The sequence below is a fragment of the Sinocyclocheilus rhinocerous genome, unplaced genomic scaffold (assembly GCF_001515625.1).
Source record: "Sinocyclocheilus rhinocerous isolate Xijiao unplaced genomic scaffold, SAMN03320098_v1.1 scaffold675, whole genome shotgun sequence".
Taxonomy (NCBI): Eukaryota; Metazoa; Chordata; class Actinopteri; order Cypriniformes; family Cyprinidae; genus Sinocyclocheilus; species Sinocyclocheilus rhinocerous.
Window position 1 is genome coordinate 1,309,259 of NW_015629520.1, and position 16,735 is coordinate 1,325,993.

The 16,735-nt window shown below is 39.8% G+C and overlaps 1 protein-coding gene across 1 annotated transcript in view; it reads left to right on the top strand.

Moving 5' to 3' along the window:
* Positions 1-16,735, top strand: part of LOC107739084 (nuclear receptor ROR-alpha-like) — a 292,374-nt gene that overhangs the window by 269,094 nt on the left and 6,545 nt on the right. The window contains 4 exon segments of the mRNA XM_016551077.1: positions 9,974-10,059; positions 12,006-12,147; positions 15,247-15,642; positions 16,169-16,305. Coding sequence (XP_016406563.1) covers positions 9,974-10,059; positions 12,006-12,147; positions 15,247-15,642; positions 16,169-16,305 — 761 coding nt within the window.

Sequence of the window (16,735 nt, forward strand, 5' to 3'; positions counted from 1 at the left end):
GAATTGTATATATATATATATATATATATATATATATATATATATATATATTCTAATATGATGCAAATATATAAAGTATATTTGTATTTTTATCAATATAAATATTTATATATGGATAAAAATTGTATTACTATTATTATTGTTATTAATATCTCATGTATATATATATATATTCTAATTTTATTATCTAAAATTTGTGCAGGATAAGTTATTACACATTACTTTTAGATTTAGACTACAGAAATACATTTAAATATGTTAATGTTTAATGTTAATCATTTAACTTGTATATTGAATACCTGCTTAAAAATAATAATAACACAGGCACTTGAAGTGAGATGTCTCCTTACTGCTGACTAGCAAACATTGCTGCTCTACTCAGCCCTGCTGTATATGGCACGTCAAAATGCATTGACTGAGCCAGTTGGGTACATCTAGAAGCACGGTAACACAAGCTGCTGTGTTTGCTGGGAGGGATCTTGAGTTTTGTGTGTGGCACTGAAAAATTAATGGCCTCATACACAAACAAACACACAGATGCATGCATGAGTTACTCCTGAAAGCTGCCCAAAGGCAAGCAGCCAGCACTGGGTCGAACCCACCACTTCAGCGATTTACAGGAGCAACAAGAGGAAAAGAATGAGAAGTTCTTGTCTCTGCCTCTCTTTCACTCACTCGCTCATCCTTATCTCCTCTGATCTTCGCTTTCCGGCGGTCTCAAGTGACAGTGGATCATGGCGACAGAATGTGATTAACCACAAGGAATTAAACAGGAAGTACAAACAAACGTGTGCACAGGCTAACAAACAAGCCCATGTGATCAAAATGGCTGTCTGTGCACTTGAATCCACCTTTCTTTGTTGCTTAGTTGCAAAATTTTTAGGTTTTACAATAATGTTAAAAACTGTGATTTGCACTAAGCAAGGTCTCAAGGTAATAGCTCAACATGATAAAAAAAAATCAACAAATTACATATTTATGCTATTCCATCAGTGCAAACAGAATATTATGAACGCCTGTTTCTGCCACAGAATAATTTTTTTTATTTTAATTGCAATTTTTGAGAACAAAAGTCAGAATTCTGAGAAAGTCAGAATTGCCAAAATTAAACTCGCAAGTCTGGGGAAAAAAGAATTGCGAGATATAAACAGAATTGCAAAATGCAAATTCGAAAGTGCCAGAAAAAAGTCAGAATTCCGAGTTTATCTCTCGCAAATCTCAATTTTCTACTCAGAATTGAGAAAAACAAAGTCAGAATTGTGAGATAAAAAGTCACAATTACCTTTTTTTATTTTTTATTTTTTATTTAGTATCGGAAACGGGCTAACATAGAATATGGTGATCTTGTGAAGCTGACATTGTTTCAGCTGAAAGGCAAATAAAAGAAAATATTTTTTTTTGTTGTTGCTACTTTATGCCAAATTACATAAATCAGTGTGATTTTAGACTATTCATGCAATAAAACCAGCTAATCAAACAGAAGCTAGCAGATTCCGTAAACTGGAGTTCTTCCCACTGAAATATTTTCTTAAACCTATACTTACCGAATAGCACCAGCGGTTTGTGTCGTACCACAGAGGGTAATTGGATAATGTACACAGTCTTCATTATTTACAGAAACAATCTGGAACAGCAGTGAAACATTTCAGAGGAATTTGATTAAACTGCCGTTTGTCCGTGTTTTCTGGCCTGGAGGACCGTTGTTAATCTGACTGTAATGTGGCACTTTGCGCAATTTCAGCATGGCTGTCCAATCACTTACATAATCCCCCGACATGAGCCCACTGGCTTGCGTCATTTGGTCACTGACAGCTGTCAACACACAACCACATTAGCAGCTTCATACACACACAGTGCAGTCCAATGGCATTGCCAAATTTAAAGGTGCAGTGCGTGATTTTTGCGCCACTAGTGGTCCCAAGCAAAATTGCAAAAATAGCTTGCAGGTAGCAGAATCCCAAACTCATGCCTTTGGTTGAGCCAAATGTTGCAGTGAGATCACTCTAACAAACGGCTTTTTTTTTAGTTTGGTGCTGCTAATGGTGTAAAAATTAAACACGGCAGCTTTAAGAAAAAACTAGCGTCTTTACTGATTTGCATCCACTGCTATATCTAATTTTATCAGGCAGAGACTCGCTGTCTGCACTTCCATTGGTAGTACACGTCACTGCTCTTTTGAATAAAGTGTTCAACTTTAACCGAAAGTATACTTAGATTTTTACGCGTTCAGTAGAATATGCATACAGTGCGCACAATGTAAATTTTGGCATTAACATAGTACGTACATACTATACGTTCACAGTCAGATTTTTCAAGCTGCGCATATTCTTTACGCTCAGCTTGCACATGCGCCTTGAATTTCTTTGTGCTACTTAGTTTGTCCTCATGGTGGCAGCATTGGCCTGTTGTTCGAAAAGTTGTTGAAGTCGAAAAAGATACGAATGAGATGGAAAACAACAAATTACTGGAGACACAGCAACAATAGATGCCCACGTTGTGTGGGGAGGTTTAGAGATACACCAACTTTTTAGCATCTTTTTTAACGCTAATAACTTAAAAAAAATAAATAGCACAAGCATTGGACAAGGATGAAACTTTCTAGTGTGCATAGTCACCTGTGTTTACATACCATATCGAAATGAGAACACTTTGAAAGGCTACACATTCAGCTGTACGCATACGCTAAGCTTCACATCAGATTTGAAGTATATTTTGGACTTTAGTTGCACTTCAAGTGGTTGCTGTCACCAGAAATTGACAACTTGCAATGTAAATGAATGACTTCTGGTTGTTTTGCCGCTGCTAGTCACTGTGAATACTGCTTTAGGCCTTCATGGTATTGATTTAATTAATTAGTGAACAATTCTGAATCTATTTGAAAGTGGAAACACTAATAGATTTGCTCAAAAAGTGTTAGCTATAAACGACAGTGTTTGGTGTACTAGTGTAATGGGTTGAGCTCTCAGCTTTATGAGTATGTGTCCTTGTAGCATAAGAAGATAATCTTAATCCCATCAGGTTATGTCAACAATCCAACAAAAGCCTAGAGCGAGAATAACTAGAGGCATTTTGTGCTGATTTGCGTGCAGTAGGAAATGTGCCACAAATGCGTTGTTAGCGCTTTGGCCCATCGCTAGTTGCCTAGTTTGATTTTCAGCACACCAGACAAACAATATCACTGACGTCTGTGTGCAGAAACAGAGATCAAGATGTTTTTATACTACTGAACAGAAAAAATCCATATAATTTTGTATGCGCAGACAGCAATGAGCACTCTGGAGAAGTTAGCGATCAACCCTTCCCCTACTAGCTGACTCCTGGAATCCTCCATTAGCAAGTGAACATTCCTGAATATTTCACACGCCAATATTTTGTCAACATCACACTTTTCGCCTCACTCTCAGAACGAAGCTCCTCAGGTACAAATGAGGTGAGAGCACTTTTAAGAAGCGCTCAGCACGGAGAATGAGCGCCTTTGTGATGCTGATGTCAGCGCTAATGCGCTAAAGAATACAGAGCAACTGTGACAGTTAGCGCTGAGGCGTTAGCTGCGTTATGGCGAAATGATTATTGTCTCTCCTTTTTGATGAGCAAACTTTTGCTGCTGTTTTCATTCTTTGCGGCTTTATTTGAGAAGAAAGACGTGTGAACGTGTCCCAAGTTCAGCAGAGGAAAATAAGGGACTGTCGCAGTTTCATTTCCTTTACGAAAAGTAACCATGGTTTTTCTACAAATAAAACCGCAAAAACATGGTTACTATAGTTAAACCACGGTAACCACAAATTAACCATAGTTTTGTTCCACTAACCAAGGTTTAACCATGGTATTTGTAGTAAAACTGTGGTTATACAAAGGTAATCAATCCGCCAAAAATCACGGTTACTACATTTTTACTATAATAAAACTATGCTAATTTTAGTAAGGGTTAGCTAAATAAAAGAAACCCTAAATTTCATAATTTGCTATATTAAGTGTTAAAATTCATTCACTTCCTGCTGAAAAAAACCCAGCTAAAACTAGCCTAAGCTGGTTGGCTGGTCTTAGCTGGTTTAAAACCTTAGCTGGTTGTCCAGCTGGTCTCCCAGCCTGACCAGCTAAAGAGGTGGCCAAAACCCCTCTAAAACCAGCCTGCTGACCAGCTATGACCAGGCTGGACGACCAGCTAAAACCAGCCAACCAGCTGGTTTTAGCTGTTTATTTTTTTGTTTTTTCAGCAGGGCTGATACAATCATTTTGTTTTTGAGTTACTACCATCTGAATGCATCTTTTTTTTTAAATGAATGTCATACTAAAGTGTCACACAACAGTACATATCATTAAAGTGTAGTCTAGCAACTTAGCCTAGCCTAGCTTATTCTATAACGTAACAAAGAGCTATTAATTCTCACACAGTTCACATGAAAGGTGTCTGTATTTCATATTCAAATTTGTTTTCCACTATAATCATGTTTAACATTGTTTGTTGTATGTTAAACTTATTCAAATGCAGTAGCCTAGCTAAATTACATATGTGACAAATGCTGTGGATTTAATACAGAATACAGCTCTTTTTCTCTTAAATATCAAACGATCATATGCGGCCTTAAATGTGAGACACATTATTGCTGTTTCTCACAGTTGCGGCGTAGCATGGCTAAGCAGTCTCAGAGAGCCGGACTATCACGGCTGATGGTGTGCTATGAAATATGGCCTCAGTCTGAATTTATGTGCATGAACTATGTGCTGTACCAATTAAAATGGCCATTTGGTGAGCAAGTGACAAGTGTGTTTGATGTTAGCAGAAACTGAGGGGCTTCTGTTAGCAAGAGCAGGGTCTTTTCTCCCATGAGGTCTGATTTGAGGGCTGTAAAGGGCAAGGCAGAGATGGGGTCTGATTGCGATTGGGACGTAGAATGAGAACGGGATGGAGGGCGATAGACAGAGAGAAAGATAGCATTAGCAGAGACACGTCACTCCTCCTCAGGGCTCTGTCTCGCTGTCAGCTCTGACTCAGTGACCTTGAAGTGGGCTCCAGGAAGTCACAACAGAGAGGACCGAACTAACAAGCTGCATCAGATTTGCTCTTTCTCATTACAATGTAGGCTCTATGGGAGTCATTTAGTGCAGAGTTTAATTTTTAACATTACCGTGGCTCTGTGCCCTTTTACTGTGCGCTTTCATTAGCTTTCATTTCATTTCAGTACAACTCTGTGTGTGTCTGTGGTGTCTTTGATGTAGCCCGTAGGCTGAGCCCATCTTGACCAGCAGCAGTGTATGGCATCAACACTGTCTGATATGCAGTATCTGTCCAATTCTTGTCTGATTTTATAACCTAGCCTATGTCGTGTATCTATTTGAGAATAAATGTCTATTGTTATTATTATTATTAAGTTACAGTATGCTTTTGAAAGGGTTAATGTATTTATGAGAGAAAAATGTGTAAAATAATACTATTATTAATATTGGGACTATTGACATTTTTGCAAATAAATACATTGTGAACTCTTTAGAAAGCTTATTGTGATGATGATGATGATTTCACAGTTTGCTCTTTAACGGGTTAATGTATTTATGAGAACATTGTGTAGTAGTAATAATAATAATAATAATAATGCAAGTATTATTATGAACTTTTTAGCGTATTGTGATTATTTAATCATCAATATGATAATTATTATTATTTAGTATGTTATTCAGTAAGCACAATATGCTTTCTGAAGGGTTAACAATGTAGTTATATGAGAAAATTGCCCCGTGCGTGTGTATACACATTTTTCTTATACAAAATATAATAAAAATAATAAAGTATATATATATATACAGTATCTCAGAAGTGAGTACACCCCTCACATTTTTGTAAATATTTTATTATATCTTTTCATGTGACAACACTGAAGAAATGACACTTTGCTACAATGTAAAGTAGTGAGTGTAAAGCTTGTATAACGGTGTAAATTTGCTGTCCCCTCAAAATAACTCAACACACAGCCACTACTGTCTAAACCGCTGGCCACAAAAGTCAAGAGGGTCTGGCTGCAGCCTTGCACTTGCACTCTCAGACTTGCATTCTCAGACTTGTACTCTCAGACACTTGCGCTTCCGCTAGCGACGTCACTTGCGGTCTTTATTTTTAATTTTGTTCTATTTTTTATTACTTTTTGTTTGTGAAGCCCAGTTGAAGTTTAATTTCATTGATTGGTTAATGTTTCTTTAATATTATTTTCTAATATTTTATATTTATGTTTTATGTGTATTGTTTTCCCTATAAGTTCATTTGATTAAAGAAGGAAAAAAGGTATGTTAAATTGTTAAGTTAAAAGTACTTACCGGTTGTTATGGGATGGGATTGGTGGAAGACTGGAGGGGCGGAAACTCGAAAAGAAGAGAGGCTAGGGGAAGAAAAAAACATCGAGTTAATCTAATGGGTAAAGATACCATCCTATGACAGTTATCGAAAAGAGAACTGATTTAGGGTTAGTATAAAGTTGTTTGAGGGTGAGGGGATAGAAATTTCCCCTCGTATCGTCGGATAACTGAACTGCACGTCTGATTCTCACGAATCAGCGCTTATGCGCAACATGAGAGACTAGCGAGTTCGCGGTTGTGGAAAACTACCGTCGATTGCATCTCTTACCAACCGGAGCTACCAGGGACATCCCAGATAGCGCCCTGAGATACCAGGGATTCTCAGTGGTTCCTCTGGCAGCGCTGGATATGATCGCCGACCTGCATTCGCTTCTTCCAAATGTGAGGGGTGTACTCACTTCTGTGAGATACTGTATATATATATATATATATATTATTCATCTCCTTCAGTTCCTCTATCATGCGGGCTCCCACAAGGGTTCATATTAGGTCCAACAGAAATTCTGTTTTCTCTGTATATGTTACCTTTGGGGTCTATTTTTAGGAAATATGACATTGCATACCACTGCTGCGCTGACGATACTCAACTGTATGTCCCATTACACCCAGCTGATAAGTCCTGTTCTACTATTGTTAAGTGTCTTGAGGATGTAAAATCCTGGATGGCTAAGAAGTTTCTCCTCTCATGAGAGCAAAACGGATGTTGTTGTTTTTGGCCCTCTTAGCTATTCGCCCCTTATTTCTAGTTATTTGGGGCCCCTCTCTAGAAATCTTCATCCATACGCAAAAAATCTGGGTGTATTTTTTTTATTCAGAGATGAATTTTGCAAAACAAGTTAATACTGTGGTGAAAACTAGTTTCTACTACTTAAGCTTAATAGCTAAGATAAAATCAATGCTCTCATCTAGAGATTTGGAGACGATCATCCATGCTTTTATATCATCTACTGGACTATTGTAATGTTGTGTATTTTGGAATGTCTCAGTCACTGGTGAATCGGTTGCAGCTTGCTCAAAATGCTGCTGCTAGGCTATTGACCGGTTTGAGAAAGAGGGACAGAATCACAATACAATATTATAATAATAAGTAGTAGTAATACATATACATACATACATACATACATACATATATATGTATATATGTATTACCGCAATGATAGTGACCATAAAAACTATGACATGGCAGCATATAAAAATATAGTAATACCATAATATTTTTTCCCTAGAGGTTTTTCAGTTATCTAATGTTGGCAAATACCATCCTGTAAACATGTGGAAAGGTTCGAGCAACTGAATATCTCACAGTGTATGTTATTAGGCGAGTGTGTTTGTACTGGAGCTGGATAAATTACTCCCCGTCCTAATCTTGCTGTGAGGATTTTTTTTTTTTCAGCAGAACAATTTTGGTTTAGCGCTCTCCGTAGACAAAGGAAGCTCCGATCCAGCACGGCAACCCACAGCGTGAGCCAGGCAGGAGACAAAGAGCTTTGTGAGTGTTTCATGTGGAGGCCTGGCGAGAGGGAGAGTAGAGTGAGAATTGGCACTAGGCGGACCCAAACCTGAGTGCCCAGCGCAGCGTTATGCCCTCTTCACTTCCCAAGTCATCGACTGATGTGGCACGAGCTTTGTCAGCAAGTGTACCTGCTTCTCTCCGGCTAAAAGTTTTTTTTTTGTGCAACGCAACAGAGAAGAAATAATTATAATTTCCATTAATGATAAAATAACATGATCTGTAATATGAATTAGCAAATCTGGCAATTCTAGTGAAGAAGCTCTCCTGAGGATAAAACCGTTTATATCAGCAACTGCCATGCCGGCCAACTTGAAATGCACACTGTTATGCTGTTTACAGACATGTTGACCAAATGGACGGTGCACTGGCTGTCAGCATACAGGGTTAGTGGATCATTTGACAGAGAGAGACTAAGAGAGAGAGACCCTTGGCCGCGACATTGACATTATCCAGATGACACAACAGGAGCTCGAAGGCAGATGATGAAATGGGCCGCTGCAGATACGTCACTCAGTGGTGGCAAATTTGATGCGTGCAAATTAATTCCGTACGATTGGATTTATAGGTTTCACTAAAATATTATCAAGCCACAGTATTTTGGCTGGAGGTAGGCAAGTAGCTGCGGGGACCTTTGGCTTGGGATCTAAGAGAACTAGAGGGAGCAATTTCTGTCAAGTAGAAATAAAATGCTTAGGCTACATTAAACAGCGACTGTTCAGCTGTAATCCGGCTGAATATAGAGTGAAGCTCTTGCATGTTAAGGTCTATTTTGCAATGGCCAAAGTTTTGGTTCAGGTCCTTTGATGTGATTCTATTGCCGTGGCCTTTGCTTTGAGATAACTGACTTTTATCAAGTAGTCTTTTAAGCAACTTGAGCCAGGTTTTATCGGAACCAATATCTGCAAGGAGTAGTTCATTTATAAATAGGAGTTCTGTCATCTTGTTGTTTCATCATGTTGTTCCAAACCTGTATGACTGACTTTCTCACATGGAACACAAAATGAGATGTTTAGAAGAATGTTCACGCTGCTCTTTTCCATACAATGAAAGTGAACAGGCACTATGGGTTGTCAAAAAGCTCAGTAAAAGCTGTCCAACTTGCTATATTCTGTATTCTAATTATATTCTAACTTCTCTGAAGTTATGGGGTAGATTAGTCTGAAGAATACATTTTCTGCTGCAGCTCTCGAATCTCATTAACATTCATGTATATTCAGATATCAAATCATGTCACGCTAGGGTCGACATCAATAATGGCAAATGTTATTGGTTATTGTGTCTCAAAACCAATCATAACTGCCAAGTAAATAACTTATGTTAAGTTGCTTTGGATGAAAGCGTATGCTAAATACATAAATGTAAACTTAAGTCATGTGGTTTCAAAAGATTTGTAATGTAGCACATACACTGCTTTTAGATACTTTTAAGTTTTTGGTCACTATCCACTTTCATTGTATGGAAAAGAGCAGCGTGAACATTCTGCTAAACATCTGCTTTTGTGTTCCACAAAAAAAAAGAAAAAAGAAAAAGTCACATGGGTTTCCAATGATGAGGGAGAGTAAATGACGACAACATGTTTTTTTGGGGGGGTAAATATCCTTTTAAATGTAGTAAAAAAGCCTTTCTTCACTCTAAACTTTATAGAGATGTAGTTGTGTTTTTCCAAACACTCAAACCTTCTTATTATCATCTTCTCTTTGTGTCAGCACTAGGCCTCTTGGACTGCGTCTCATGGTGACAAAATTATCCACTTAGTTTTAGCATTTTTTAAGTTGAACAAGCAGCATGGAACCGATATTCCAGTGGTGGATAGGTTGGGTTTCTCCTGATATCACTGCCCAAAGGCTCTGCGGGGAACAGTGGCGCTTTATTGCGATTGCATTTGTTTCTAAATCACAGTCTGACATCACGTTTGCTGTGCTTTTTGAGGGTTTTCTGTTTAAAGTCAGGATGGCCTCCTCCAAACACGCCGCAGCCGAGGGTGGCAGGGACGTGATGTGTTTGAAGCTCGGCGCCGTTTCATGTCACAACATGCAGCCGTGGAGGAGGTGTTGCGCGGTGACTGGTGACAGTGAAAAATCCTGACAGTATCTTCTCTCTTTTCTTTCTCCGCAGCTCAAATCGAAATAATTCCCTGCAAGATCTGTGGAGACAAATCATCAGGCATCCATTATGGCGTGATAACGTGTGAGGGCTGCAAGGTAAGAAGCTAAACAACCCTGTCAGCGTGTGTGTGACAAAGAAAAAGCCAACAAATGAGACATTCTGGAAAATAACAGAGAAGTATCTTTCGGATTATCGTCTTTCTAAGCAAGAAAAATGTACTATTGTGCTTACAGGACTTACAGAATTCACACTCCAGAGTGTTAACTCACATAGTCAGGTTGAAATGTTGCTAAAATCGTCACAATTACAATACAACAACAATATAATCCCTGTGTCTTGTCTTTCTTTACCTTCTGCTGCACTTTTTTAATAAAACCGTCAAAAAAGGAAGCGCTTTGGATCACAGCACGTCGTTAGCAGTTTTGGAACCATGTCCTCCCCCCCCTTCGTTTTCACCGAAGCTCCTCTTTTTGTGCATTTTTCAAACACGCCGTCCACTCAGCAAAGAGGAATTTTGTGCTTATTGTGTATTCCTGTTTGCTGCCTGTCACCGGAGCGACTCGTTAGCATTCCGCAAGCAGGCTCGGCAGAAACGAACGTGCGGACGAGGCTCCTAAACGGCGTGTTTTTTGTTTTCCCGCACAATAGACAGACTCTCTGCTCAGCATCTTCCTCCGTCACTCACTCAGCGGCAGAAACGCGCAACCCTGAAGAATAAACTGCTGAAATGTATCTTTAATGGTTACTAATTACTCGAGGCACAGAGACATCTAATGATATGTGCGAGCACACCGCTCCAGCCCATAAATCATAGCATTATTAAGGAGCGCTGCTTGTCACCGGCAGTCGTACCCCGCTTTCATAATGGCTGCCATTAGAAAGCAACTTGGCAGCTGTCAGCTGTTTTCTAGTAATTAAACAGCCAATGAGCAACTAATTAAGACATATGTGTATGGAGCTGTGGAGTGGGGTGTGTTAATGATGAGCTGGAATCAATTCATTAAGTCAAAGGGATGAGAAATCAACTCAACGTGGGCGCCTGCTCCTTCCCCCCTCGCGGCACCCGGTTCAGGCTCTTTTAGTCAACATTAATAACCTCGCACAAACTCGCCATTATTTACTACCTTTCTCGCCCGTCTCTGAACTCGCCGTGCCAATCCTTAATGAGGAAAAATACTCGTTCCAAACTGCTTTTTATAGTTACCTCGGTGAAATATGTGCTGTTCAGCTGTATCTCGACTAAAGATGAACACGTCTATATGATCGAGACAAGCGTTTGTAGAGTTGCCACCATCTGTTCAGAGTTTGCCACAGACATGTTGTTCTTTTGAGAACTTCATGTGAAATATGCGCTTGTAAGGTATAGAAACATGTCCATCCATTTGAGGTCAATTCACCAGGGTTATAATTAAAACTAAAAAAAAAAAACGATTAAAAAAACGAATTGAAGACTCTAGATTCAAAAACCTCTAAGTTTGTTTGAGATTTTTCTCTTTTGTCCGACCTTTGATTTTTTTTGGAGGGGGGTTATCAGGCTCCTATGAAAATAAAAGGACATTTTTGAAAATAAGGCATTCAGTAACCGACTAATAATCTTTTCTTTGTCATTAAAGTGAAATTACTGAACCTAAATATAGGAGCCTGATACAAATGCCCATTTAAAAGAAAAATTGTTTGGTTGATTTTCTAACATAAATACATGGCTAACATAAATGAGGCTTGGTTCAAAATTGCAAGAAAAATCTGTGATGTCTTAGAGGCTAAAGTTAGAATGTTTTTTTTTTATATATATAAATATTTTAAATATTATATATAAATATTTTTATATAAATGCTATAATATACAAAAATTTAATTTATCAGATAATAATTGTTATATAAATATTATTATTACTATTAACTGTAAAGATTTTTTTTCCACGTTTAAAAATAAATTTTTTTTACTAGTGGCCTTACTGGGCCAGCAGAATATAACACATCCTTATGGTTGAGCTGTGAATGGGTTAACTAACCTTCTTTCGTTCTGTCTCTCGGGCCCGTAGGGTTTCTTCAGGAGGAGTCAGCAGAGCAATGCGGCGTACTCATGCCCGCGTCAGAAGAACTGCCTGATTGACCGCACCAGCCGGAACCGCTGCCAGCACTGTAGGCTGCAGAAGTGTCTGACCGTGGGCATGTCACGTGACGGTAAGCCCGTGTCCAGTACAGCAGGCACCAGAGGGAGAATAGAGTCTCCACAGATACAGAACATTAAATGCATGCAAAATACCAAATAGTTCAGCATGTAAAGTAAACGTGCAACCTGACAGCGAGTGTTTTTCCAGCTATGGTTAAAGAAAACCTTGAGTGCAATGAATAGAGTAAAAGGGGGACATATCATGGAAAATTTTTCAACCAACATTGTCCAAAAGTGGGACATAAAGGCATCACAGGATGCATCTGTGAATAATTAAATTATTTTATATTTAGTGTATTTTATTATTATTATAACATTACATAGATAGATAGATAGATAGATAGATTGATTGAACTTTAATGAAATGATGAAGTAATGGAATATGTTTAGTCTTTTTCTACTTTTATTCACTACTTTCCTTTTTCCCCAGTCTTCCCATGTCATATAAATTAGAGTACCTGTTCTGTAGTCGGCACCCATTACTCATTCATTTTTCACCAAACTTGTGACAAGATGAATTTAAGAGGCAATTGTGGTTCTGGACTGCGGGGCATGCTCACTCAGGGTGGAGAATCTGACAGCAAGTAGCTTTTATTAAATGAGCATCATTAAAACAGGCTCATTAAAGCCAATGCAGGTGAGCAGCATTAACGGGAGCATAGGTGATGGTATGTGTGTGTGTGTGTGTGTGTGGAGGCCCCCTACTGGGCCTCCGGCTGGGCTGTGTGACTACGGCCCGTGACAGGAGGATGAAATCAGGCCAGGTCTTCCGAGTCTACCGGGCTGCTCTCTCACACACAACCAGGACAGGCAAGGTGACTTCTGACTTCACTCTGACTGAAGATCACCAGTCCCATCTGCCTTCCTTTCATGGGCACAGAGACGCAGAGCTACCCAGACACACACATGTCTGAGATGACGTTAGGCCTCCACTCTGAGTCATTCATATGCCTCATATTCAGCGTTGATCCTGTGCCCCTTCTAAAAACCTCACTCGTCTCCTCATGTCTCGTCTTGTCTCTGCTCTGCATGTCTTAACCTTTGTTTCCTCTCCTCTAGTTTTGTCTCATCTTTTTTCAAACATTTTTTTGTCTCCTCCTGTTTAATCTGATTTCTCATTTCCAACTCTTCCCACTCATCAAATCTTATTTCTCATTGTCTCATTTCTTCTAATTTCTCCACTTCTTTCTTCAAATCTCACTTTGACTCCTTACCTCTCACTTTGTTCCTGATTTTTCTCTTCTTGTCTCCTCTCTCTTGTTTCTTCTTGTTCCTCTCCTGGCCTCTTTTCAAATCTAATTTTCTCCTCTTCTCATGTTTCGTCTCCTCCTCTGTCTTCAAATCTCATCTTGTCTCCTCATCACAAGTCAAGCCTGGTCTTATTTGATCTCCTCATCTCATGTCTCAACTTGTCTCCAGTCCTGCCGTGTTGTCTCTTGTCCTTGCCATATCTTATCTCGTCTCCTTTACTATCCGAAGCTCTCCTCACATCTTGTCTTGTCTCCTCATGTCTCATCTTGTCTCCTCTCAAGTCTCACATGTCCTCTAGTTTTTCTCTCCTCTCCTCTTTTCAGATCGCAACTTCAAGTCTCCTCCCGCCTTCACCGTCTCATTTCCTCTCTTCTGATCTTCACTCGTCTCCTTCCCTTTCTTTTACGCCTTTCATTTTTCTTCTCTCCTCACATGTTGTCTCTTCTCCTGTCCTCCTCTTTCGTTATGTCTCGTCCTCTCTGCTCTGGTCTCCTCTCGTCTCCAACAGTCAAAGCCCCTTGTTCCCCTTCATTCTCCACTAAACTCTCCAGTACATTTATCTCTTTTTCCATCCATCAGTAGATCAGCTTGTCCTCTGCTAGGTGCCCTTCCTTTTTATGAACACTTGATCTCCACTTATATCTGATCCGCAATGTATCTCATCCCCAGCTTCCTGTTCTTCTAACACTCCTCCAGTTCAAAAACAGACTGAAGCTGTAGCAGCTCTTTCTTTCTAAGCTAAACAGACTCTCTGCCACTCCCTCCAGGTGTTGCGAGTGAAGGCCGTTCCTTTTTGTGAGTGCTTGTAAATTGACGATTCATGCTAGTCAGGTCTTCTGTTCTTGGATCATTTTGGCAAGTAGACATCAGGAGAAAGCTAATGCTATTACCAAGTGGAGCTTTTTTTGACCCAATACACCGCTAATACCCTTTGAGAGACATTAAAACCTGCTCCCAGGAGTTAATTGTACTCTCCATGTCGCTATACTGAGCTTCCCTTCAAAGGCCAGAGTCTTCAGGGAAAAGAGATTGTGCCTTTTGTTGTTTTTTCAGTAACAATGGCTATAGAGTGAAGTCATCATGTGCTGTTTTGGTGTGGTGGTTGGTAGCCAAAAGGTTGCTGGTTTGATCAACATAAACAGTGAGCTATGCGCCACCACCGTTGTCCCAAAGACACTTAAACTTACGTTGCACCAAAGGGAGTGTCCCTGTAATAAGCGCATTCAGTTTATCGAAGTCAGAGAAACAAGTCAACCCAGCGCACTCTCAAGGCAATTCGTAACTATTGTACATTTTGACGAATGGATGACTAGTTTGCATGACTTTGCATTTGTAAATTTTCGTATTGTCTCATTTGTACATTTTCGTATGATCTGCTTATGCCCCACTGATGGTTAGTTTTAGGGGAGGACTTTCATGCTGAAGAAAAACCCCATACATTTCAATGAATTCATACGAAATTGCCACTTCATAAAATAGTTGTTTTTTTCATAAGATAGGGCTGGTCCGCCAGCCTAGTTAGACTAACTATTGTACATTTTGACGAATTGATGACTAGTTTGCATGACTTTGCATTTGTAAATTTTCGTATTGTCTCATTTGTACATTTTCGTATGATCTGCTTATTCCCCACTGATGGTTAGTTTTAGGGGAGGACTTTCATGCTGAAGAAAAACCCCATACATTTCAATGAATTCATACGAAATTGCCACTTCATAAAATAGTTGTTTTTTTCATAAGATAGGGCTGGTCCGCCAGCCTAGTTAGACCTTTTCTGAATGCATTTGATTATATTTAGGGAAGCGTTCATAATTTGTGAGAGATTTCTGTTCTTAATGCACCGTCTTTGCCTCTTACAGCGGTGAAGTTTGGCCGGATGTCAAAGAAACAGCGGGACAGCCTCTATGCGGAAGTGCAGAAACACCGGCTCCAGCAGCAACAGCGGGACCACCAGCAGCAGCCCGGTGAGGCAGAGCCCCTTACCCCAACCTACGGCCTCTCCACCAATGGCCTGACCGAGCTCCACGATGACCTGAGCGGCTACATGAACGGCCACACGCCCGACGGCACCAAGCCCGACTCGGGCGTCAGCAGCTTTTACCTGGACATCCAACCCTCGCCCGACCAGTCCGGCCTGGACATCAACGGCATCAAGCCAGAACCCATCTGCGACTTTACCCCGGGCTCGGGCTTCTTCCCCTACTGTTCCTTCACAAATGGGGAGACATCCCCCACCGTTTCCATGGCCGAGTTGGGTAAGTGATAATTCTGGATGGGTAAGGGATGGTACTAGGGGGAAGAACCCAACCGTGGGGCAAACGTCGCTAAAGGTGTCTTAAAATAGCATTAGGTTGGAGACTCATCTCAAAGACTCATTAACAGAACCTCTTTTTTTCTAATTAGTTTCCATTAATTAGGGCCAATCAGGATCCAGCAGGGCATGCGCCAAGGGAAATCATTTTTTTTAGCTTCCCCTCCTGCTCTGGGACTCCTTTTAACAGATGTGTTTTCAACATGATTGAATTTTTATACTTTTTTTTTTTCTTTCTCTCATTTCCATTAGCTCGTTCTTGCTGAAAGCAAATATGACCTTTGTTGCCATGAATTTACACACACTCCTCACATTTATACTTGAAGTACTTCCCTATTTTCCTCTTGCACAGAAACACAGACGGTCAACAAGCTTCTAAATCGACTTAAAATCACAAACCGCTACAGTGCAGCTCTTTGATTGGAGACACAAATAAAACACTGCATCTTTTGAAAGATCTTTTCCCTCAGCATTTCTGTAATCATAAATGAATCCGCCGAACATTTCCAAGTCCCACATGGAGACGTGTCAGTACCTGAGAGAAGAACTTCAGCAGATGACCTGGCAGACGTTCCTTCAGGAGGAGGTGGAGAGCTACCAGAGCAAGGTAAGCACACATGTTCTTGAAGAGCCACATATGGTTGTTCAGAAGCTTTGGGCAGGGATCTTTGCCATTTAATGTCTTAACTTGCAGGGCCACTGATGAGGTGATGTTTTTGGGATCGAAAATGTTCTGACTGGTTGCATTAATAAGATGAACAACCATTTAAGTGGCTACTTTAGAGTACTGTTTTCTTAAAATATGCCAGTTTGTGGAGGTTAGAATGTGTTAAATGTAGAATCAGAATGTGTTAAATGTACAGTATGAAATCCTGTTTTTTTTTTTCTAAGGGTCAGTGAGAGGGTATAAAATGGTCATGTAAAACGGAATTATGACTGTTTTGGTGCAAGAAGCCTTGATTAACAACATAAGTGTGCTTTAGGGAAAAAAAAAATTCAACTGCTAGTAAAGAATATGGCTGCTTGTTGAAACTAGT